At 38.5% G+C, this 25,051-nt stretch overlaps 1 protein-coding gene across 1 annotated transcript in view; it reads right to left on the bottom strand.

Moving 5' to 3' along the window:
- The window catches only part of LOC143877147 (WD-40 repeat family protein / beige-like protein), an 81,217-nt gene that overhangs the window by 47,901 nt on the left and 8,265 nt on the right, over nt 1–25,051 (bottom strand). The window contains exons 4-8 of the mRNA XM_077379018.1: nt 23,312–24,025; nt 10,144–10,278; nt 8,967–9,071; nt 8,204–8,317; nt 4,683–4,759 (exon numbers count right to left, since the gene is read on the bottom strand). Coding sequence (XP_077235133.1) covers nt 4,683–4,759; nt 8,204–8,317; nt 8,967–9,071; nt 10,144–10,278; nt 23,312–24,025 — 1,145 coding nt within the window. The remainder of the gene's footprint in view (nt 1–4,682; nt 4,760–8,203; nt 8,318–8,966; nt 9,072–10,143; nt 10,279–23,311; nt 24,026–25,051) is intronic.

The following is a 25,051-nucleotide window of genomic DNA, read 5'->3' as shown; positions in this document are numbered from 1 at the left end:
TTACAGGGTAAAATAAATAATCATGTTGATGTTCTAGAGCTCAATTTTGGGCTTCTAATTCTTCTTTTTAATTCGTTCTCTTCCTCTACCTTTATTTTTTTGGTGTTTGTTGTCAAGGAGCTGCATAATTATGCCAACTTGCCTAGATCATCAGCCAAATGAGAGTATGTCTACATTTTTAACTAGGACAGGCATGACGCATGTCTATCTTGGAAATGTCTGTTTCCATGCAAAACCACATATTCTTTCTCAAGTTATGGTTGTCTAGATCTCCCAAACCGATATGGGGAGCAAAATCATAAAGTTGATTCGTTGGAAAATCATGGCTGCACTTCCTATCACTACCAACTCAATACCCTTTGCGAGCTTTTAAATTTAATGGTGGCATCAACGAATCTCCTCCATGTACCTTTTTTCCTAGGGTGTGTTTGGTTGCACAAAAGCCAAGAAGGCTTAGGGATTTTGCTTGGCAATTGGGTGCCATGTCGGCAAAATTCCCCATTTCGTTGCCAATATAGCATGGAACTCCCTGGAGAGAGTGGAGACTCCCGAGGATGTCTCCTGAGTAATCATTGCATATCTGTTGATGTGGTATTCGTGTCCCCTCCTTATTCGTCTCTCTCTCTCTCTCTCTCTCTCTCTCTCTCTCTCTCTCTCTCTATATATATATATATATATATATATATATATATATATATATATATATATATATATATATATATATATATATATATATATATATGAGGAAAGTGAAGCTACACCACCGGTGTAGCTAACTTAGCTACACCGCCGGCTTAAAGTACAATGGGCCCACATTATTTTGGTGATCCAAAGAATTCATTTGATTGGCCCTCACATAGATAGGGTGTCCACCAAAAATCAGCTCCATAGGATCATCCCAACCCTACGATTTGTGGAGGCAAAAATGAACGTGTAAAAACCTTCACAAATTTGTCCATTTTTGCCTCCACAGTTTGAAGGGTTGGGATGATCCTATGGAGCTGATTTTTGGTGGACACCCTATCTATGTGAGGGTCAATCAAATGAATGTTTTGGATCACCAAAACAATGTGCGCTCATTGTATTTTAAGCCGGCGGTGTAGCTAAGTTAGCTACACCGGTGGTGTAGCTTCACTTTCCTCCGGTGGTGTAGCTAACTTAGCTACACCGCCGGCTTAAAGTACAATGGGCCCACATTATTTTGGTGATCCAAAGAATTCATTTGATTGGCCCTCACAAATTTGTGAGGGCCAATCAAATGAATGTTTTGGATCACCAAAACAATGTGCGCTCATTGTATTTTAAGCCGGCGGTGTAGCTAAGTTAACTACACCGGTGGTGTAGCTTCACTTTCCTCTATATATATATATATATATATATACTAGTAAAAAACCCCGTGCGATGCACGGGCCGTCAAAGAACTGTACGGACCACATCATAGGTTGATCCAAACCGTCCATGTGATGGAACACAACATAAATAGGCTGTGCCCCAAAACTCATTTCCATAGGCTGATCCTAGCCCTCCAATCTATAGAGGTTTCCATAATATGTTGTTCCTCTTAAATCGGATGGTTAAGATCACCCTATAGATTTTTTATTTAAAAAGCATAAAGGAGGGGGGTAGGATTGAAATTATTTGGCTTTAATTGGTGCCTTTGTTTAAAAAGCATAAAGGAGGGGGTATGATTGAAAATATGTGTGTTGAATGGGTGTCTTTGTTAAAAAAAGTCAAAAAGAGTGATGTGTAATTCTACAAAAAATTCCCCGGTTAAGATCACCCTATAGATTTTTTATTAAAAAAGCATAAAGGAGGGGGGTAGGATTGAAATTATTTGGCTTTAATGGGTGCCTTTGTTAAAAAGCATAAAGGAGGGGGTAGGATTGAAAATATGTGTGTTGAATGGGTGCCTTTGTTAAAAAAAGTCAAAAAGTGTGATGTGTAATTCTACAAAAAATTCTCTTATTTTCTCTTCTACTATATATATATATATATATATATAACGACACCCCCTACTTATTCCCCTACTCTACAAGTCAATGCCACACAACCAAACACTACTTACGACTATTCTTACAGGTAATAGCAGGCAAATCCAATGCTTGTCTCCTCCATTTGATTATTTATTCCACTACTATCCGAGTCTATGCCATGCAACCAAACAAATTCATTGCTTTGTTTACTCAATAAATAATAATATTGCCGACACACACACACACACACACACACAAACTAGCATAACAACAAAATAATATAAAGAATAGTACTAAAATGCTAAAGCAAAGTTTAGTTGAATGCACAAGTAAAATTGTCCTAAATAATATTGCCAATATATATATATATATATATATGTGTGTGTGTGTGTGTGTGTGTGAGAGAGAGAGAAAAGTGTAGCTTCACACTCGTGTAGCTAACTTAGCTACATCGACGGCTTAAAATACAGTGGGACCCACATTGTTTGGGTGATGCAAACCATTCATTTGAGGGGCCCTCACATAGATAGGTTGTGCCCAAAAAATCAGCTCCATAGGATCATCCCAACCCTACGATTTGTGGATGCAAAAATGGACGTGTAAAAACCTTCACAAATCTGTCCATTTTTGCCTCCACAGTTTGAAGGGTTGGGATGATCCTGTGGAGCTGATTTTTTGGGCACACCCTATCAATGTGAGGGCCCCTCAAATGAATGGTTTGGATCACCCAAACAATGTGGGCCCACTGTATTTTAAGCCGTCGGTGTAGCTAAGTTAGCCACTCTCCTCTCTCTCTCTCTCTCTCTCTCTCTCTCTCTCTCTCTCTCTCTATATATATATATATATATATATATATATATATATATATATATATATAGAGAGAGAGAGAGAGAGAGAGACACACACACTCAAACTAGCATAACAACAAAATAATATAAAGAATAGTACTAAAATGCTAAAGCAAAGTTTAGTTGAATGCACAAGTAAAATTGTCCTCATACATGATTAGTACATCTTACAAGTCCTAACTGTCATTAGTGTACTAACACTCACGGAATTGTTCCTTTTCAGCATAAGACACTAGTTTTAAGCTTTACGTTTAGTAGAACCGCAAGGAAATTCAATTCCTCACAAAAATGGTAGGGAGGTATATGCCCAAGAACAATTTAAAACCATAATAGGTGTAAGGGTGGTTAAAAATAATAGAATTTGGCAATCAAATTTTGCTATAGCCAAAGCATGTACAGGAAAATAGTAGAGTTGTAAGATGAGATAATGAATTTCCGTATGCATCAGCCACACCAATTTTAACTGCATGCTCCATTTCATTGTTGCAAGGTTCAGCTCTTCATTTGTTACGTTCCTGAAAGAAGACCCAATCCACGAAATATTTCAACCCATAGTGGAGAAGTGATGATTCACCTTGTCCGTGACTGTCCAAAATAACTAGGTTCAACATTTTATTTTCTAGTAGTTCAAAGGATTTTTTTTATTTACGTTATCAAAGTAGACAAGTATACTACCTAATGCACTTTTTAGCAGGAAAAGACTGTCAAACAAATACATTGTTCATATCCACTTTGGTGCCACTTACATGTTGTATACAAATGCAACAACATTGTCAAGGTTAGGAGTTCTGAGCAACTATGCAATATCCAATGGAAGTCCAAATGAGTTCCTTGATTCAACAGTCTAAAGACTACCTTAAAAAGTGCCATATGTTTCCTTCCTAAGCTATCAGGAGTAAAACTCTAAGATGCCTCTAGAACTTGTTTCTCTCAGCCTATACATGATTGGATAATCGAGTGGGCCAATGAGCAAGCAACAACAGGTCTTTCAATTGAGTTTGTTAAAAGGCTTCAGATCAGGTTGTGGCATCAATACATAATGGGTGGGACGAGTGTTTCATTTAAGTGCTCCATGAGTATTATTTGATAATGTATTATCAATGACAACGTAGTGGGTGGGACGAATGTTTCAATTAAGTGTTCCATGAGTATTATAATCATTGTATATTTTATTTACTTTCAAATGTACCCAATATTCAATCTTCCACGCACATATCAAGAAATAAGCTTCACTTAATGCGGCCAAGATCTCATAGTGGGTTCATGTGGTCTTTAGCTAAGTTTGTACTGACAACAGAAAACGGAAATAGACTTGATTAGCTAACAAAAGGAATCGGTCCAATTTCACCCCCAAAAAGTGGTCATTCCACAACTAGGGAACCATATTACAAACTCACCCAAATAAGACATAACAACAAAATTGGTAAACTCCTTCCAGCTTACTTGGTCTCAAAGAACATATACTCACACTCTTGAGAATAATTCTTTGAAATCATGGTTAAGAATGAAGATTTAAGATTTCAAAAAAAAAAAAAAGGAAGAAGAATGAGGATTTCATATCCTTGCATATTTGTTAAAATTAAGATGTCAAAATCTGAGTCAATTTTCTGATCATGGAACTACTGATTGTTTTGTGCCAATAAATTTTATGGTACATTATTGCTAAAGGTTTCTAAGTAAATGAGGTCAATATTAGACAACAGCAAAAGATTTGATACAGGAAAATTTACAATTACAGAAGACATTTGTTTGCAGAGGGTATTCTACTACAAGAACAGCATTAAAAATTTGACTATGAAAAAACAAACACATGCATTCTTCCCAGATCAGAGTTCCTAATTACTACTCTATACAAAAGTACCTAACTCGTTGATCTCCAGTACTAGATCCACCCACCATAGACAACCACTCGGCACAGTGAATTGTGGCTTCAATATCCTGTAAAAGGGAAGTGATGATATTATACAACATATATTCCATCTGTTAGATGGCCAGCATTCCTACAGTATTTACTCATCCATCAATGTAGCAGGTAAAGAAACAGAGAAAGAAATAGCTCATACAATTGGTGTGTACTTACTCCAAGAAGAATGAAAAATCATGTTGTGGGGAAGAGTTGTAAAGCATTTTGGTAGCACAGATGCACATGCATGCACACACAATATATTTAACTTATCTGGTCCGTTGACCAGAAATACATGGGGGGCCACATTGTTTGGGTGATGTAAACCATTCATTTGATGGGCCCTGACATAGATAGGGTGTGCCCAAAAAATCATCTCCATAGGATCATCCTAACCCTCAATTTGTGGAGGTACAATATGGACAGATTTGACTTTTTGGGCACACCCTATCTCTGTCAGGGCCCATCAAATGAATGGTTTACATCACCCAAACAATGTGGGCCCCCGTGTATTTCTGGTCAACGGAACAAATAAGCTATCTGGCTGATCGACCAGAAAAGTGTTTCTGATGTGTGTGTCTGTGTGTGTGTGTTGTTTGTAGGGGGGAATGATTTGCTAGCGTCCATCGCAAAAGGCATTTCACGGATGGCATGTTGCATGCAAGAGCAGCCACCTCGTGAATGAAGACAAAATCTGCTGAAAAGTGAGCTTGTGTGGCTACTCTCACATGCAACAGGCCATCCACGAAATGCCTTTTATGATGGACACTAGCAAATCCCTATATATATATACATATATATATATATATATATATATAGAGAGAGAGAGAGAGAGAGAGAAAACGGTTCCTACACATATGTGTAGAGAGTTCTCTACACACTAGCTTAAAATATAATGGGGGCCCACATTGTTTGGGTGATCCAAGCCATCCATTTTAAAGGCCCTCACATAGATAGGGTGTCGACAAAAAATCAGATCCATAGGATCATCCCAACCCTACGATTTGTGGAGGTAAAATGGATGTCTTTAAACCTTCACAAATTAGTCCATTTTTTGCCTCCATAGTTCGAATGGTTAGGATGATCCTATGGATCTGATTTTTTGTGGACACCCTATCTATGTGAGGGCCTTAAAAATGAATGGTTTGGATCACCCAAATAATGTGGCCCCCACTTTATTTTAAGCTAATGTGTAGATAACTTATCTACACATATGTGTAGGAACCGTTTTCTCATATATATATATATATATATATATATATATTGACACACACACACTAGTAAAAAACCCGTGCGATGAATGGGCCTACAAAGAACTGTACGGACCACATCATAGGTTGATCCAAACCGTCCATGTGATGGGTACCTTAGTTAACAAAAATCATGTAACATATGCACTCAATCCGAAATTTTGCAAAAGAATTTTATTACAAAAGCATAAAGGAGGGGGGTAGGATTGAAATTATGTGGATGCCTTAGTTAAAAAGCATAAAGGAGGGGTTAGGATTGAAAATATGTGGGTTGAATGGGTGCCTTTGTTAAAAAAAGTCAAAAAAAGTGATGTGTAATTCTATTAGAATTTTGGGAGAAATTCAAAAAATTCTCTCCTTTTCTCTTCTGCAATATATATATATATATATATATAGAGGAAAGTGAAGCTACACCGCCGGTGTAGCTAACTTAGCTACACCGCCTGCTTAAAATACAATGGGCCCACATTGTTTTGGTGATCCAAAGAATTCATTTGATTGGCCCTCACATAGATAGGGTGTCCACCAAAAATCAGCTCCATAGGATCATTCCAACCCTACGATTTGTGGAGGCAAAAATGAATGTGTAAAAACCTTCACAAATTTGTCCATTTTTGCCTCCACAGTTTGAAGGGTTGGGATGATCCTATGGAGCTGATTTTTGGTGGACACCCTATCTATGTGAGGGCCAATCAAATGAATGGTTTGGATCACCAAAACAATGTGGGCCCATTGTATTTTAAGCAGGCGGTGTAGCTTCACTTTCCTCATATATATATATAGGCCCTGTACTCCTTTAAGTATCACCATATCTGATACTTTGCATTTAACTACAAAATACAATAAACAGATAAGCATAGAAGATCTATGTTGCATCAGAATATTAATAAGAGATAAACCATGTCTTCATTTCAATCCAATAAAATTGTTGCTCAAAATAATTTGTTTTCCGATTCAAGGAAGCATTCAAATAGAACTAGTCTCACAAATCCCAGTGTCTTCAGTGGGCCCATTTATCCAAGTCTCTTCTTGCCGTTACCGGTGCATGAAAGATTAACAACGAGGCTTGCTCTTTTTAGTCATCATTGCTCATAAATATTGAATGTTCTTTGTGTATATTTACAGATAAAATATTGAATGTTCTTTATATATCTACCGATGAAATCCTCTTTAAATTAAACAGCCTCTTTTCCTAATCGCAGTTTTTCTTTTTGCAACTTTCGCTTTTCGTTCTTGCATGGTGATGACAATAGGGAAAGAGCAGAAGAGATTTCAAAAAACAGAACAAGAACCTCATTGTTGTCCATCGAAGCAAAGCCATGGGTGTCGACTCGCAAACTCCGGCTGATAAAAACTCACACACAACAAAAGAAGCCAGAAACTCCAATCAGCAATCGAACAAGAGATGGATTTGGGCCATAGAAAACAGGAAAGCAAAAAGAAGGGAAAGGAAATCTCCATCCCTTACCTAATTTAGGATATGGTGGTACTTAAAGTGCAAGGGAAATCACGAAATCTTCTGAAAGAAGCTTCTGTAACGCCGAGGAAGGAGATCTAGGGTTTTGTGGTGGATTTGACATCTAGGGTTTTTACCATGCATGGGAGTAGAAAAATGGAGAACAGACCAAAGGGTTTGTGGTGGATTTCCGAGCGTCATTTGTAATCAGAATGCAGGAAAACTAAGATCTTCGCCATGGTGGGAGGAAAATATCAGAGAGAGAGAGAGAGAGAGAGAGGAAGAGAGAGGGAGACCACAACCAGTGAGTACTTGTAAACATCAGTCCGAGGGGATCAAAGTCGCGGGAGTACTAAGAAAAGGGGATGGAAATGCCATCTTCCAACATATATATATATATATATATATATATATATATATATATATATATATATATATATATATATATATATATATATATATATATATATATATATCTGTGTGTGTGCCGTGTGCGCCCGCACATGTATGTATGTATGTGTGTGTGTATGTATGTATACATATATGTTTATATACATAGACACTTATATTAACCACAGCTATTCTGCGCTGCAACAGGGTACATCAAAATGAAGTAAAAAAACATGCAGATAATTATGTAGTACCATGAAGATAATTAAACCCTAAAATAGAACACGTGAAGGGCAAATATTTTCACAGGACATGTAGGACAAGAATTTTCAGACCCATGAGAATGAAAAGAACATAACCAAAAGAAAAAAGAAACGACCAACCTTCCAACCATCTTTCTGGCGCATTGAATGTTCTAACATGATAATAAGGAAGTTATGTATCAGGTCTTCAATGTCTCCAATGCTCACACCATTTGAACATTTGCTTGAACCCATCTGCAGCAACAGGTAACATTATTGAAACAAAAGACTACATGTAAAGCATATAAGAATTGAGGAAAGTGTTCCTAAGCTATAGCTTAGATAAGCTTATCTAAGCTATAGCTCAGAAACACATGTGACCCCACATTTTTTGGGGGGTCCAAAGCATTCATTTGGAAGGCCCTTCCATGGATAGGGTGTGTACCAAAAATCAGCCCTATAGGATCATCCTAAGCCTGCCATCTGTTGAGGAAAAAATGGGCAGAAACATGGACACACATTGTTTGTCCATTTTCCACTCCACCTTTGATTGGGTTAGGATGATCATATAGGGCTGATTTTTGGTACACATCCTATCCATAGAAGGGCCTTCCAAATGAATGCTTTGGATCCCCTAAAAAATGTAGGGCCACATGTGTTTTTGAGCTATAGCTTAGATAAGCTTATCTAAGCTCTTAGGAACACTTTCTTCATAAGAATTACTATATAAGTATAATGGCATACACACAGAAACAATACCCTGCCACTAGTAAAAAATTCTTGCAAACAGCAAAGCTTTAAACTGTTTTGCTTAAGGATGCATTGCATTTGGAAAATATTATAATAAGAAATATAAAATGAGTGAAAAAAAAAAACATTTTGGATTCAGGCAGACAAGAATTACCTCATAATTAGAAATAAGAACCTCCAAAATCCACTCTGGCCATTCCTCCATGCAAGTAAGACTGCTTCTATTTTCTGGGTGACTGCAAGCCAAAAACAGAAGATCCTGGAAATCATATAAAAAGAAACAGCTCAGAATCCGAAAGTCACTAAAACCAGCAAGTTTCGTCTTCAAAAAAAAAAACAGTTTGTCTGTAGGGTAGGGGGAGCGCAGAGGACGTATGGCATACTGAAATAGAACGATGCATCTTAAAAAATATATGCAGTGCTCCCAAAAAATACTTTTCATCGATGAAAAGAATTTCATTATAAAATGATCTCACAAATAGAGAAGAATTGAGGCATTAAATTAAACTGGTCACAAAGTTTCCAGCAACGCAGCTGTCTTATCTTCTAGTCCAATGTTGCACCAGGTACCGGTACAACCACACATGGTTAGTTGCATACTTGCAACCATAGTTTTAAATTTCGGTCCAAAATTTCGGATTTCGGTTGGGACCGAAACCGAAATTTCATGAAATCCGAAATTTCGGATTTCCAAAATTTTGGCCGAAATTTCCGAAATTCAAATTTTTTTTTAAAAAAATATTATTTTTATGAAATTTCAGCCGAAATGTTAATTCTTTTTGTTTTTTACCGGATTCCAGCCGGAACCAAAATTTAAATCCATGGTTGCAATATAAGAACAGGTACACATACCTATTCAGAAGGTTGGATAGTTGCACAACATCAATAAATCTTATTAGAAATATGAAAATGAGAACATGCCCTCCTTTTTTTTTTTTTCTTTTTTTTTTTTTTCGAATGGTAACATGCCCTCCATTTGATACTAAAATATCTCCACATACATGAATACTCTAGCAATAAATTGCTTATAAGATAAACGAAATCCCACAAAGATACAATATCTCCACATACATGAATACTTTGGCAATAAATCACTTATGAGATAAATGAAATCCCTCAAAGACAGGGATTTTCTGTATTAATTACAGCCATGTAAGTTGTTACTATATTTAAGATTGCCTGAAGTGTAAATGTCTGCACTCAAACAAATATGGGTACGCACTACGCAGATCAGAATAAAATATCCATGCAAAACAGTTCACAAAACACATTCACGTAATATACTGAAAATCCCTCTGACATTGAAGCCGTAAAACGCTAGAAAAGGATACCTGTATGGCCCGCATTTGGAATGCCCTGGATGCAAATGGAAGCGAACGAAGAAGAACCAGCAAAAGCTGGAAATGTTCAAAACGATGGCCAGAATCATAAAGGTTTAGACCATCATCTGTTGAAGAAGCATTAATCTGAAAGAGAAAACACAGGACTTAAGATTCTCACATTCAAGGAAAAGGCCTAGCAGAAACAATTTATATACATATATATATATATATATATATATATATGTATAGCGAAAAGTGTGTGTGTGTGTGTGTAGACATATATAGATACATACACACACATGGGATTAGTGTATCTACTCGATCGAGTAGATAAATTATCTACTCCGTCGGCCAGTGTAATACCCAGTAAAAATAACAGTTATTATGCATAAAAACTATTCACATGTTACTATTCCCCTCAGTTTTTCCTATAAATAGAGCAGCCAGGAAGAAAAAAGGAAGAGAAAGAAAAGGGAGGAAGAGAGGGAAAAGAAGGAAAAAGGCTAAGAGAATCACTTATTCTTTATCGTTGTCATCTTCAAGGTCAAGCATCTTCAAATTCCCACTTCTGAGGTTTGATAAGGCAGGTGATAGCTAGATTCGACTGGTAAGTGATAGGGATATTGTAGACACCCCATTTTGACCGTACCCTAATCCCTCCCTGTTTGAGCACAACCCCATCAAATCATTAAATTGGAACCCCAAATTCTACCTTAGAGCAGGTTAGGGTCCCACCAGGGTCCCTGTAAAATTTTATTTTGTCAGCATCCGAGCGTTTGCCTAGCGAACGAGCTAGGACAGTGTCGTGGTGCAAGTTCGGAAGGGCGGAGGTGAAATACGTCATTTCCCGTGTGCAAGAGGGCATTCTTGGAAATTTCTATTTCTTCCTCTTCAAGCAATGAGTAGGGGCTATCAGATCAAATTAGAGGGTTAGGATCATGTAGAGAGAGGGGAATCTTTGCCCCATTTTTTTTTTTACTTGGACACCCCCCCTTCGGAAGGGCGGAGGTGAAATACGTCATTTCCCGTGTGCAAGAGGGCATTCTTGGAAATTTCTATTTCTTCCTCTTCAAGCAATGAGTAGGGGCTATCAGATCAAATTAGAGGGTTAGGATCATGTAGAGAGAGGGGAATCTTTGCCCCATTTTTTTTTTTACTTGGACACCCCCCCTTTAGGTCATAATTCGTTAAAAATTACATAGAGGAGGGCTGTCCAAAGGAGAAGTAGGGGGGTCAATTTCATCATCTTGTTTTTAATAAAACCCATCGAGCTAGGGTTTGCAGGGGAGGGGGGATTTCTGCAGCCGCAGAGGGAGAGAAGGAGAACAAGAGAGAGGAGGCCGAAGGCTCCATCTTCTCCGATCAATCTACCCCTTCCGGCAGTCACCTCCTCCGATCGCAGCCACCACCACTCTCACCATCCTCCTCCCCCTCCGCAAACCCATTTCCATCTACCCATCTTCTCCGGTGGATTCTTCACAGGAATCCGGCTCCATCCCCACCCTCTCCTCCGGCCGATACCCATCTTCTCCGATCGTGCCACCTCCATCCACCGACCAACTCAAACCACCTCTACTTCCCCAATCCGACCACCCCAAAACCCTTCATCTCCAAACCCATCTCATTCCCATCTCTACAACCTCCATTTTTCCCATTTCAACCTCCTCTGTTGCCACCCCATCTCACCTCTTCTTCACCTCCCCATTTTTATCACCAAACCCCATTTAACCCAAAACTCAAATACGGCAGATCCTCCTCTCAGCCGCACTTCACGGCACCACCATCTTCTCCAGTGGAAAATCCCCAAATCCGACCGAGAACCCTCTTTACCACTCCCTCTTCAAACCCTCTTCCATCCATTTCAAAACCCACCACCGTCTTATACATATTCCACCCAAACCACCATCAAACCCACTCCATTTTCACACCCATTTGGCAGCCACCATTGAATCCGACCATCCTAACCCATTTTCCGGTCATCTCCCTCACCTCACCGATTTCTCTTTCTCTCCAATCTGCAATCCTCGATTCATCGGCCAACAGATTTCATTTTATTTCAATAAAGCGTGGGTTGAATTTGCGATTTTAAATCAAGCTACTGCAAGAATCAAAGGTAAATTGTTCTTGCCAATTTCTTTAATATTTTTTTTATATAGATTCTGGATGTGGATATCTTTGAAGGTGTGTCTGGATTTCTAGAAGAGGTTTGTAGTTTGGTATTTGGAGTCACCAAAGCGCTCCCTCTTTTCTTTTGTTTTGTGTTAATTGTGATGGTTATGTCCCTGAATTTAGAAGTTCTAGAGTGTATGTCTCTTATTGAATTCCAATGCAACTGGTAGTTTTCATGCTTACCGATTCAAGAATGTATCCATGGTTGAATCAATGATGGCATTTCAGACCATCAGGGGTTCATTTAAGTAAATTATTTCAGAGGCAAAATTTTCTTGTTTGGGTGACATTTGAAGGTCCAGTGGGAAGTGGCCTAATTGTTTGAGTAATGCCAGCAGCCTGCTATGCTAAACATGTTCCCCATGTTGTTCGCATATTGATTGTCTAATCTTGTTTGCATGGTAATTGAATTCTCAAAGTATTAACCTTTATTAAAAAAAAAAAAGGACTTGTATAGAAAGAATGGCCTGTGTTCCTGAACCCCGCATGTGTTAAGTGCCATTCGAAGGGCTTTAGGTCTACTTGAATGGCAGGCTCTCGTTTGGCCTGATGAGCAGATGAGTGTTGGATATATTCTACTTGTGTTATGAATATCAAATCTTGTATAGCACCTTTTTATATAGGAATCAAATCCTCATTTGCTTGGCTCAACCCAATTGTCAGTATTATTATGGAGATGTTACATTACTTGTGTAGGGTTTTGTTTCTTTCCCACCTTAAGAGGACGCATGACTTGAGTCTTTTGATTTCATTCGCAAGCTACATCCCATTGCTTAGGCCGACTTAACTTTATTTGGAGCAAGTCGATTGACGGCAGACTAGTCCCTTGCATTGGTTGCAATCATAGCGTTTCTTGTTGAGTCGATTTCGTTCCATATGGAACAAGTCAGCAACAAGCCCCTGACCAATTCTCTTCCTCCTCTCATATAGATTTTGCCTTAGCGTTCGGGATCTTTGTAAGGTTTGTGTGGCCATCCCCTACTCGCGGTTTCTTAGGTTTTCCAGGATCATCTTTATCATTCGAGATCTACCTCAGTTCTTCGGGTTTACTCTTTACGCGTTCCTCGGGACTCCCTTTGCATTTCAGGATCTCATCGATTTTGGGAATACCTGGTCGGGTCCGGGCGATGAAGGCGATAGCCCAAGCCCATCTTTAGGGGACTCGCTCAATCCAAGTAGCGCTCCCCTCTTTTGTTTAGTAGGCCTACCCAACCTTTTGGATTTCTTTTAACCATTTTTTTTAAAAGAACCCTTCTCTGGGCAATGATAAGGTTACTTGGAGCCCATCTTTGTGTTTTGTGGCTCACCGTTTTTTGCACTTGAATCTGCACAAGTTGATGCCCCCTGTTATGCACCAAAATTTATAAAAATCAGAAATATCATTGCATGCATTTGTATAATTTGTTGAAAATTTAAGATTCTTCTTTTATGTTAAGTTTTGAGTTGGGTTCTAAAGATGAATGGACTGTTCAGGTGAGACTATCTTGAAAGCTTATCATACTTATTTTTTATTTAAATAAATTGTTTAATTGAAGAAGGAAATCAAATGACTACTCTATTCGATGTTATCGACATGAGTACTGTTTGATTTCAAGGCGGTTTGTAGAAATATTATGTGTATGAAATCAGATGATTACTTTGGCATCATCTGATTTCGTTGGAGTCCCCGTATTGGGGTTTGTGGTTGGCTTTGAAGTGTTTAATATCATTTTTTTATTTCATTAGGCTACCCAGCGGCTGGTCTGGGCTAATTAATTTTATTTTAAATAAATTGTTTAATTGAAGAAGGAAATCAGATGATTTGCACTATTCGATGTCCTTGACACGAATATCGTCTGATTTCAAGGCGGTTTGTAGAAATATTATACGTGTAGGAAATCAGATGATTACTTTGGCATCATCTGATTTCATTGGAGTCCCCGTATTGGGGTTTGTGGTTGGCTTTGAAGTGTTTGATATTGTTTTTACTTCATTAGGCTACCTAGCGGGTGGTCTGGGCTAATTAATGTTGTTTATCATGCTATGATTGCTATTATTACAGGTTGTGTACTCTTTAGTTATAAGTCTTTCTTTGCTTAGTACTTGATTTGTTTATATAAGAATTGAATGGAAATTTGAGATTGCCTAGTAGCTCTTTTCTGCTCTTTTCTGCTCTCTTGGTGGACTAACGCGGTCTTCTAGACTTCTTTAGATACTAGAACCTGTACTAGGAGGCATATTCTGTCTCATTAGGAAATCCTCCTTTGGAGGCAAGCCTCATTTTAGCTTAACCTCAGGGAGGTTGCTTTGATTTTGATAAATGGTGTACCCATAGGAGGCATGTCTTGCCTCATTTAGAGAGCCTTTGAATCATTCGTTTGTGTGGTGATGTTATCGGGGAGTCTTTGACTCATTTGATCTTTATTGATGTTATTAGGGAGTCATCTGTCTTGGCTTTGTAAGTAATTAGCCTTTAGAAGGCCTGCTTGGCCTCATTTGTAGAATCCTCTCTGACGGTGCACCTCAATTTGTACCTCTGTTAATTAGAGACCAATTTGGTCAATTAGTTGTCTTAGCCTTGCTTACCCCTTGCAAGGGCAATGATAAGGTTACTTGGAGCCCATCTTTGTGTGTGTTTGGGAGACCCGCCCGGTCTCATTCTCTCGCTAGTTCTCCTCTTTGTGCGTCGTTTGGTTTTTGGGAGAACACCCTACTCGGCTTGGCTTCATACTCCTACCCTTATATGGGGTACTGGGCGCACATTTGTTGCACCCTAGGGCTAAGCCGCTGTCCGGCCCGGCCCGGCTAGGTGTTTTACCTCTGCCAAATGTGCAAATTCTTATTCCTTTTTACTTGTGAGCTTCTCCTTATTCGATAGTCCATTCGCATAGGAGTCAGCCCTTGATTAGAGAGTCTTTGACTCATTCATCCTTTAGATGGTGTTATTAGAGAGTCTTTGACTCATTCGCCTTTTAGGTGGTGTTATAGGAGAGTCTTTGACTCATTTGCCTTTTCGGTGGTGTTGTAGGAGAGTCTTTGACTCATTTGTCTTTCAGGTGGTGTTATTAAAGAGTTTTTGACTCAATCTTTCTCTTATTGGTTTTTCTAGAGAGTCTTTGACTCATTTATCTTTTAGTTGGTGATAGTGAAGTCTTTGACTCATGTTCCTTTTCTTTTAGGGAGTCTCTGACTCAGTTATCCTTTAGTTGGTGTTAGTAGAGTCTTTGACTCGTGTTTCCTTTTCTTTTAGAGAGTCTTTGACTCATCTATCCTTTAGTTGGTGTTAGTGGAGTCTTTGACTCGTGTTTCCTTCTCTTTTAGAGAGTCTTTGACTCATCTATCCTTTAGTTGGTATTAGTGGAGTCTTTGACTCGTGTTTCTTTCTCTTTTAAAGAGTCTTTGACTCGTCTATTCTTTAGTTGGTGTTATTGGAGTCTTTGACTCATGTTTCCATTTCTTTTAGAGAGTCTTTAACTCGTCTATTCTTTAGTTGGTGTTAGTGGAGTCTTTGACTCGTGTTTCCATTTCTTTTAGAGAGTCTTTAACTCGTCTATTCCTTTAGTTGGTGTTATTGGAGTCTTTGACTCGTGTTTCCATTTCTTTTAGAGAGTCCTTGACTCATTTATCCTTTTAGTTGGTATTGTTAGAGTCTTTGACTCATATTCCTTTTCTTTCAGAGAGTCTTTGACTCACTTGTCCTTTGCGGTGTTATTAGAGAGTCTTTGACTTATTTGCTCTTATAATGGTATTATTAGAGCCTAGTTTCCCCTTTTAGCCCTAAGATTTAGCCATAGGGTGTTGTTTTTGTATTTTCCCTCCGGTCTTTGACCAAAAGGGTGAAAACATCAGAAACCTATAATCCAAAAATATCGAAACATTTGAATTGTTTTAAAATGTTCTGAGTGTAGTTAGAGAGTTCGTTTCGAACTACGTTGGCTTGATCCTCTTCCACGAGGTACGTAGTGCAGCTTGGGATCTTCATCCCAAGTCCAGCCAAACTTTGTAAATAAATGCTTTAACCTTTTTTTTCTTCAAAACCTTGTTTTCAACAAAATCTTCCTCTAGAGTTAGGAGTTTGTCCTAGATAGAGAGCTTTAGAGTTAGGAGTTCGTCTTTGATGTGTTGTGTGCTTGTTTGTGTTTGTTTTAGAGTTAGGGGTTTGTCCTAGAGTTATAGGAGCGCCTCCGTCCGGTCAGTGGGCGATTCACATCGCCGACTGATGACTAAAATAGGATGCGTTAGTCAACCCTTTGTTTTCCTTAGGAAATACAGCCTAGTTACACATAGGATGTAGGAACCACCTGCATTAGCTTAGGGCTAACCTGCATTTAGTTAGGGCATATAGGGTGTCCTAAAATCTACAATTCACTGGAATTTAACTAATCGTACAAGAAACTTTAAGAATTAGTCCAATCCTTTAGATCGAGTCTAAGATAGAGGTCTAGGTGTCTTAGGCATCATAGCTAGAATAGGCGCGGAGAACTACGTTGGCTTGATTCTCGTGGAGGCGGGGATACGTAGGTTTCTTTGGATGAATATCAGACCATCCGAGGACTCGGGCTAAATCGTTTAGAGTCTTAGGATTTGCTGTGTTGTTATTGTATGTTTTGATGTGTTTTCTTATTCTCTTGTACTGATCCTATACCTTTAGCTGTAGCTTGCATGTGTTTGCACATCATGTCACTCATAACCTAGTTATCATTAGGTGACATTTATTTCGATTCTTTTGTGTGTGCTTATTTTCATCTCCGAGACATGCATGATTAGATAGACGTTTTCTCGGAGATGCGTGTTCCCATTTCATATGATTTTCGCTTGAAACTCTTCAAGGTTAATAGTAAATGGCATAAGAGACCAAGTGTTCGCACTCGGGCGAATTGGGGGCGCTCTTTGGACCTTCTCCATTCGTCATCAGGCACGGACCTTTTGTATCTCTGGTTATCCATTGCAAACAGAGCATTTGTTTTGGGTCCATGGCGTGTCCATGGATGGCGACTCTGAGTTATTTTCAGATATATCTTGGCTCCGGATCAGGATGTATCTCTTTCTTTTTATATCGCCACTCATGCTATGCTGTGAGGGTGGCAACAGTTTCGAGAGTTCCTTGGTAGAGCTCTCTCTTCCATTGTGGAGATCTTTGAGGATTGCAGGAGGGATCTCGCGTCCCTCGGCGCCGTCCTCGGATCGGGGTCCACAGATATGCTTATATGTTGTTTTATTTAGATATTTCTTATCCGTTTTACTTCAAATATTCATTATTTACATTTGGGAAATATAAAATCATATTTGTTTCCAAATGATGAAATGTGTTTCATTCTGGAAAATGAAATGAAATGTTGGATTTCATATGCACGAAAAGTTTGAACGAAAATGAGAAATGAAATAAATAGAAGAGGAAAATGTGTGATAGTCTCTCATGTGACGTGTTTGTACATCTGAGCCGTCGACTTACCCAAAAGCAGAAGCGGGCCAAGTCCAAAGCGGACAATACGAGGGTGAGACGGATCGTTACAGAAAACTTCTGAAATAGAAACAGTTGGAAACTATTGGGCTTTAAATGGTTTGTTTTACTATCTGGTTAAATTGTTTCTATTAAAAAAATCCTATTAGTATTTGTTTTAAATTCACATTATGTTTTATACAAAATACGGCATATTTTTATATAATTGTCTATTTTTATTGATTTCAGCTACTTGTTGAAGCTTCTATATACCTGTTCTCCTAACCCCCTTTTTTCCCACCAGGATTTGAAAATTTAGATGCAGTAGTATTTGTCAATGAGGAACCTTAGTTATGAGAAGTGTGAAAGCAACTTGAGGAAATACGAAAATGATGAACCTAGTCAATCTCCTCAGATGTAAAAAGGTTTTCAATATGTCATAATTGGGATTTTTGTAAATTCAGGATGTACTTTAACCTTCCGCTGTGTAATTACAGGAATAAATATGTTTTGTTGCCCGTAGCGATCCGTGCAGTAAAAATCCGGGTCGTTACAGCCAAAAACACAGTGGGGCCACATTGTTTCGGTGATCCAAAGTGTTCATTTGATAGGCCCTCACATAGATAGGATGTGCCCAAAAAATCAGCTCCTTAGGATCATCCTAACCCTTCGAACTGTGGAGGTAAAAACTGGACAGATTTGTGAAGGTTTATACCCATCCATTTTAACCTCCACAAATCGAAGGGTAGGGATGATCCTGTGGAGCTGAATTTTTGGGCACACCCTATCTATGTGAGGGCCCATCAAATGAATGGTTTGCATCACCCAAACAAGGGCCCCCACTGTATTTTCAGCCAATGGAGTATATAAGTTATCTACTCAATCGAGTAGATACACCTCTCTCTCTCTCTCTTCTCTCTCTCTCTACACACACACACATATATAGCCAAGATATAGAGGAGAAAATCAAACATGTCTAGAAGCAACTTCTCAAGGTAACTTCAAGTTATTAACATTCCTTAACATAAACGGAGTATAGAACAGTACCAAATAACCAACCAAACATTCCATGGCAATAAATAGAAAAAACACCGCTACAAACAAAGAAGACTATTTTCCAAATAAGGAAAGGATAAAGCAACAAAAGAGAAGGAAGCATAACAGTGACTCCTCAACAAATACTAGTCATATTTCTTCAAAAAGATGGTGATTTCCAAAGACAGGTGTATGTATTATCTGGGGCATCGGCCCTGATAAAAAAAGTGTACAGTAGTTACAAGACAGGAATATGACCCAACAATACAATTCTCTACAAGAGCCACCACAGTCGACAAGTATAGCCATCAAATCCCGTCACAATTTCATAGGAATGTGAACTATCGTCTCTGCCATTAGCTGCAGAAACATCTTCCAGTTCATCTAACATATAATCCACTTTCTGCAGCCAGTCACCAACAACTTCTTCATGTGAAATGTTCTCTGTTATGATAATTTTATAAATGTTACTGTATAACGGAGTACCATCAATACCAAAGTAAAATATAGCTTTTGTCAGGAAATTTCGGTCACATTCATTAGCATTTTCCCATGTTCTTTTTTCTCTTACTTACAGTCCCATTGGTGGAGCAAAAAATGCAGGAAATTGTGATCTAAAATGGTACCGTTTGCTTCTATTCACTACAAACTTTTCAGCCAACCAGGCCTAGCCGATACTGACATCCATTTATCTAAAAGAAAATGATATGCTCTGTTATTTAGCCATCTCTCCTCGTATGATCAACTTACAATAAAGTCATTACACATTTTATTGTAAACACCATGCCCGTGATGAAAGGTCATGGAGAAGCATAGATTATTCAAAACCTACTTATGGAGTGCAGACACGAGAACTAGGAGTTTGTATATGGCGGATGGCCATGTAGCTGCATATGCAGGCAAAAGTACAGTAGGACCCACATAAGTGGATGATCTAAACCATTCATTTGTTGGACCCCGATAAATCTTCTCCGTAGGATGATCCTAACACTCTGATTTAGGAATGTTGCTTGGTCCTACTCTGGCCCAATCAGAAGCGATTCAAATGAAGCTGAGATAAAATTTCTTCCAAACAGGCTTAGGATTTTTACTAGAGAAAAGCAAGGAGCTTTATACAACAAAGGAGACTCCACTAACGTCATCTCTTTGGTGAAAGGTAGCAGCATGGGTAAATTGGGTATGTGGCGGCGGTTGGCTAGATAAATTATACATTGATGACGTTAGGGACTTAAACAGAAATTGTCATATTCACTTCAGTTATATTCCTAGATGCACAAATGATTCAGCAGACTGTTTGGCTAAATCGGGTGTTCATAAAGAGGTCTCATGGAAGGGGCAACCTGTGCTCCCTCACCGCGCACCCCCCCAACACACAGACACACACACACACAATATATATATATATATATATATATATATATATATATATATATATATAGGGAAAAGTGTTGCTACTCGGTCTTGTAGCTAAGCTTATCTACTCAGTCGGGTTAAAAACAGTGGGGGCCCACATTGTTTGGGTGATTCATTTGAAAGCCCCTTACGTAGATAGGGTGTCCACAAAAAATCAAACCCATAGGATGATCCTAACCCATCCAACAGTGGAGGAAAAATGGGCAGATTTGTGGACAAACTGTGTCTGTTCATTTTTTCCCATTTTCCCCTCCACTGTTGGATGGGTGAGGATGATCCTATGGATCTGATTTTTTGTGGACACCCTATCTAGGTAAGGGGCTTACAAATGAATGGTTTGGATCACCCAAACAATGTGGGCCCCCACTGTGTTTAACCCGACCGAGTAGATAAGTAGATAAGCTTAGCTACAAGACCGAGTAGCAACACTTTTCCGATATATATATATATATATATATATATATATATATATATATATATATATATATATATATATATATATATATATATATATATATAGGGAAAGGTGTGCGTACTCGGTCGAGTAGATAAGCTTATCTACTCGGTCGGGTTAAAAACAGTGGGGGCCCACATTTTGGGGGTGATCCAAATCATTCATTTGAAAGGCCCTTACCTAGATAGGGTGTCCACAAAAAATCAGCCCCATAGGATCATCCTAACCCATCAACAGTGGAGGGAAAAATGGGCAGATTTGTGGACAAGCTGTGTTTGTCCATTTTTTCCCCATTTTTCCCTCCACTGTTGCATGGGTTAGGATGATTCTATGGGGCTGATTTTTTGTGGACACCCTATCTAGGTAAGGGCCTTTCAAATGAATGGTTTGGATCACCCCAAAAATGTGGGCCCCCACTGTTTTTAACCCGACCAAGTAGATAAGCTTATCTACTCGACCGAGTACGCACACCTTTCCCATATATATATATATATATATATATATATATATATATATATATATATATATAGAGAGAGAGAGAGAGAGAGAGAGAGAGAGGAAATGGTTTGTGTGCGTGTGTGTGTGTGTGTTCATTGTTTTAATGTTATTAAGCCTGCAAGTCATTACCTCTGAGAAGCAAAAAGTTGGCAACAAGATAAATGGTGGAGTGCCGCTAGAGCATTTCATAGTTACTAACCTATGAAACTCATATGCATGGTCATAGGCTGAAACTGATTAGTATTAACATCCTTTGACATCACAGTTGGGAATTTCTCTTTTCAGAAATTTATGAAGAGACATCACAGTTGGGAATTTCTCGTGTCAGAAATTTATCAAGAGATTCTCAAATTTTGAGATTTTATCGGGGTCCTTTAATATATTCAAAGTAGAGTAGAAGATTTACAGTATTTAATGTTTACTCAGTCGGATTTCACTTCAATTGTTAACCGAGTACATCAATTCTTATGTGATCCACAAGAACACATTCAAGCAGCCAAGAGAATCATAAGATATCCATACTCGCGCATCACTCTACAAGGTACACAAACCTCCTTAAGCCATCCCAACAAATACATGATCTGGCTTGTTTCCTTGAACCCTCTATCAGTCCTGAACCCTACACCTCATGATCTGGATTGTTTCCTCTATCAAACAACTGCTAATGTCGAAGCATTTTCCTCCAATCACAGTCCAACAATCCTTTGCACCACCCATTTCCTAGCAACTAACCTAAACAACCCAGGAAAATAACATTGTGGTTCACGCCCACCAACAGTCCTCTCAAATTCCCATCCTATCTCCACTCATCCCCAACCTAAACCTAAAAATACCGTTCCTAAACTCTTTAATCTTACAAATAACTTTCCAAAACCCCTGACCTCTCCTTCCAGAAATGCTCACACAATCCTCTCAGTCATCATTACCCCATAATTCCCTTAGACTATCTTCCTCCACAAGAAATTCAGGCAATCATAAAACTCTCAAAACGACTTACCTAACAACGCCAGTTCCACTCAAATTTTGAGGGAACATTAGCAAATGAGTAAAGCCTCTTGCGTTTGTATATGTTGAACCCTCTGTTGGGAACACAATCAAACCTAACTACCTGAGGTACGGCCTTTTGGTTGGGAATCAAGCTTGTCACTGAGTTTACTCAATTCATTTTAATGTTTGAAGTCTTTCCCTCCATGGAGGGTAGAGGCCAAATTACAGGAGACTAATCAAATTCTTATGTCCATTATAGTCAGTCACATTACAGGCATTCGTACAGAAGTCAGCTGAAAGGTGAATGAACGTGCAAACCAGCAGTATGTGAGTTTGATGATATGGAACAGCTTGCTGGTATGTGAGTCTGATGATATGGAACAGCTCGCTCAATCAATAATGTATGTTGTGGACCTTCTGAATCCTCTTTTGAAATTCCTACTACTTCTCATAAAATACAGTCTTTCATTGGATCACAATAAGAAAAAATAATCAAATCTTCAAACAAAAATAATTGTAATACTGCCCCTGTATCAAAACAGCATTTCCAACATATTTCCTATTACGATATTCCAATAAATTTGGGACCAAGCTCAATGTCCAATCATGATTTGCACCATGGTTACACCTTTTTTACACAATCATTTTGAGATTCCAGGACACTGACACAAACACGAGATTCTACTTCTCTTTTCTGGTAGGGTGTTGCTATCAACAAGAATGCAACAGATAGGTCAAAATGGAAAATAACCCCACATAGTTGAATCCCCACAACCAACACTCGTAAGCAGTTTATGACATATTCAGCCCAGGCAATTATAAATTTCCCAACAAGCTGGTGAATTTTGGTGCTAGCCATAATGAATCAAGTTCCTTTCATCTGTGCCCTTCTTTCTTTTAGTATTTAGATGCTTTTTGTATACCCTTTTTTTGTTTTTTACCATATAATATATTATGCAAGTTTCAAAAAAAAAAAAAAAACACTGCATTTGAGAAATATGCTAACATGCTGGCCTCGTTTAACTGTCAGACAGATAAATATGCTGAGCAAGTGTTAGCCCATTAACAGGCAAAAGTAAATTGTTATCCAACACCAGGAGACCATATAAATCCACTAAAAAGATAATTGGCAGAAAAAAAATTGCTTGCACATGGATAGGGAAAAAATTGAAACAAGAAAAGAATTAGAAACATAGACGTACCGCTGCCCCCAATAAGGTCATGTACACATTGCGCGTCATAAGCCTGTGTGGTGCTGCTTGAAAAGCTTTGTGTAATGAGAAGAGTAGGAGAGAAACTCTATCAGAAAACATAGTACTCCCTTCCTCAGGCAGCCCATTACCCAGAATAGAACTTGGCAGATTCGGATACGCAGCATTTGAACTGAATTTCAGATGCCCTGATGTCACTAATGCACCCAACAGGCTAATTATTCCAACAACAATTCCATCACCATTGTCAACATTGTAAACATTATTCCTAGCACTGTCAGCACTTATTGAGAAACTTATACCACCCAAATTCCTTATCAATAGATTCTCAGAGGCAGATGGCATTCTTTCAATGTTTGTGTCCAAGGAAATCATAATCGAGCTGTCCCCACTACCAGACTGGAATTGAGAACCTTCGTCATGAGATAGGGATTCCTTTCCTTCTAGAGATTCCAGATTGCCATCTTGGCTTATGGCATTATCACTACTGGATTCCGGTACGGATCCCTCAATTGATACATTTTCGGCACCATTAATGCTAGAATAATCTGAAATACAGTGATTACCAGCTTTTGCTTCCCGCTGTAGAAGGACCAGAAGTGCCTCTATCCCCCCACAAGAAATAAATGCCTCTGCAAATGTGTGAGCTCTAGATGTATTTGGCTGCACCACTAACCTATAGATTAGGTGCAACACCCTCGCAACCTGCAAAGGTAAATCAATCGGAACAACATTCCAAACAAAATCACCAAAAACAAAATAAAGACAACTACTTTATAAACATGTGTGTGTGTGTGACAGTATGTGAAATGGTTGCGCATGTATGCATAAAAGATATTAGTCTAATTTCAAGATGAAAAAACATATAGATGCAAACCCAAAATAAATATCCACAAGACCAAAATCTTCTCTCCAAACCAAGCAAAGAGTCTTTAAAGAAAATTCATGAAAACACAAATCTCGGAATCAACAAAGTTCAACGTACTGGATTTGATGAAGAGAAAATGATTTTTCACAAGATTAAAATATATATATATATATATATATATATATATATATATATATACATATATATACACCCCACACACACACACACACACACACATAAAAGGCATTATGTAAACCAGTAAGGTGCAAATATACACCATATCACTATTCACCTTTAGTTTTTCTTTTTGAGCGAAGAAGGGAAAAAAACCTATGACTTTGGTTCGGTTGGGACGATTATACTAGCAAGTTAGGGGCTACAAAGTATAGCCCTGAATTGCATCACAAACCACTTCAATAATACGAAGAAAAATAAGAACACATTCAAATGTGAAGTCCTAAAGGCTTTGGAGACTAACCCAACCCCAAACTACACAAACCTTCAATCTCTCATAGCAATCGAAAATATTCACCCATTTAGCCTGAATAATCATCCTATACAAGCTTGGATAGGCATAGCAAATAGGGAAACTACATAACCATGAATCTTCCCTAAACCTAGCCCTCTTCCTACCCTAAAACATAATGCCCAACCTAAAGTCACTTTTTACTTGACAAATAAACCACCATATTCCCGACCTACCTATGCCTCTAACTTCCCACTCACACCCAAGGTTTTAAATGTCGGTTTCGGTGTCGGTTTTGGCCACCACCAAAACCGAAATATTTCGGTTTCTGTGGAACTTTTGGCCAGAATCATGTAAAACTTTGACAAAAATTTCTGTTTTTTTTTTTAAAAAAATT

Source organism: Tasmannia lanceolata, unplaced genomic scaffold (genome assembly GCF_043159265.1).
Source record: "Tasmannia lanceolata isolate RefF3 unplaced genomic scaffold, GAP_Taslan_0.1 ptg000002l, whole genome shotgun sequence".
NCBI classification, from domain to species: Eukaryota; Viridiplantae; Streptophyta; class Magnoliopsida; order Canellales; family Winteraceae; genus Tasmannia; species Tasmannia lanceolata.
This window is presented reverse-complemented; position numbering and strand designations above follow the sequence as displayed.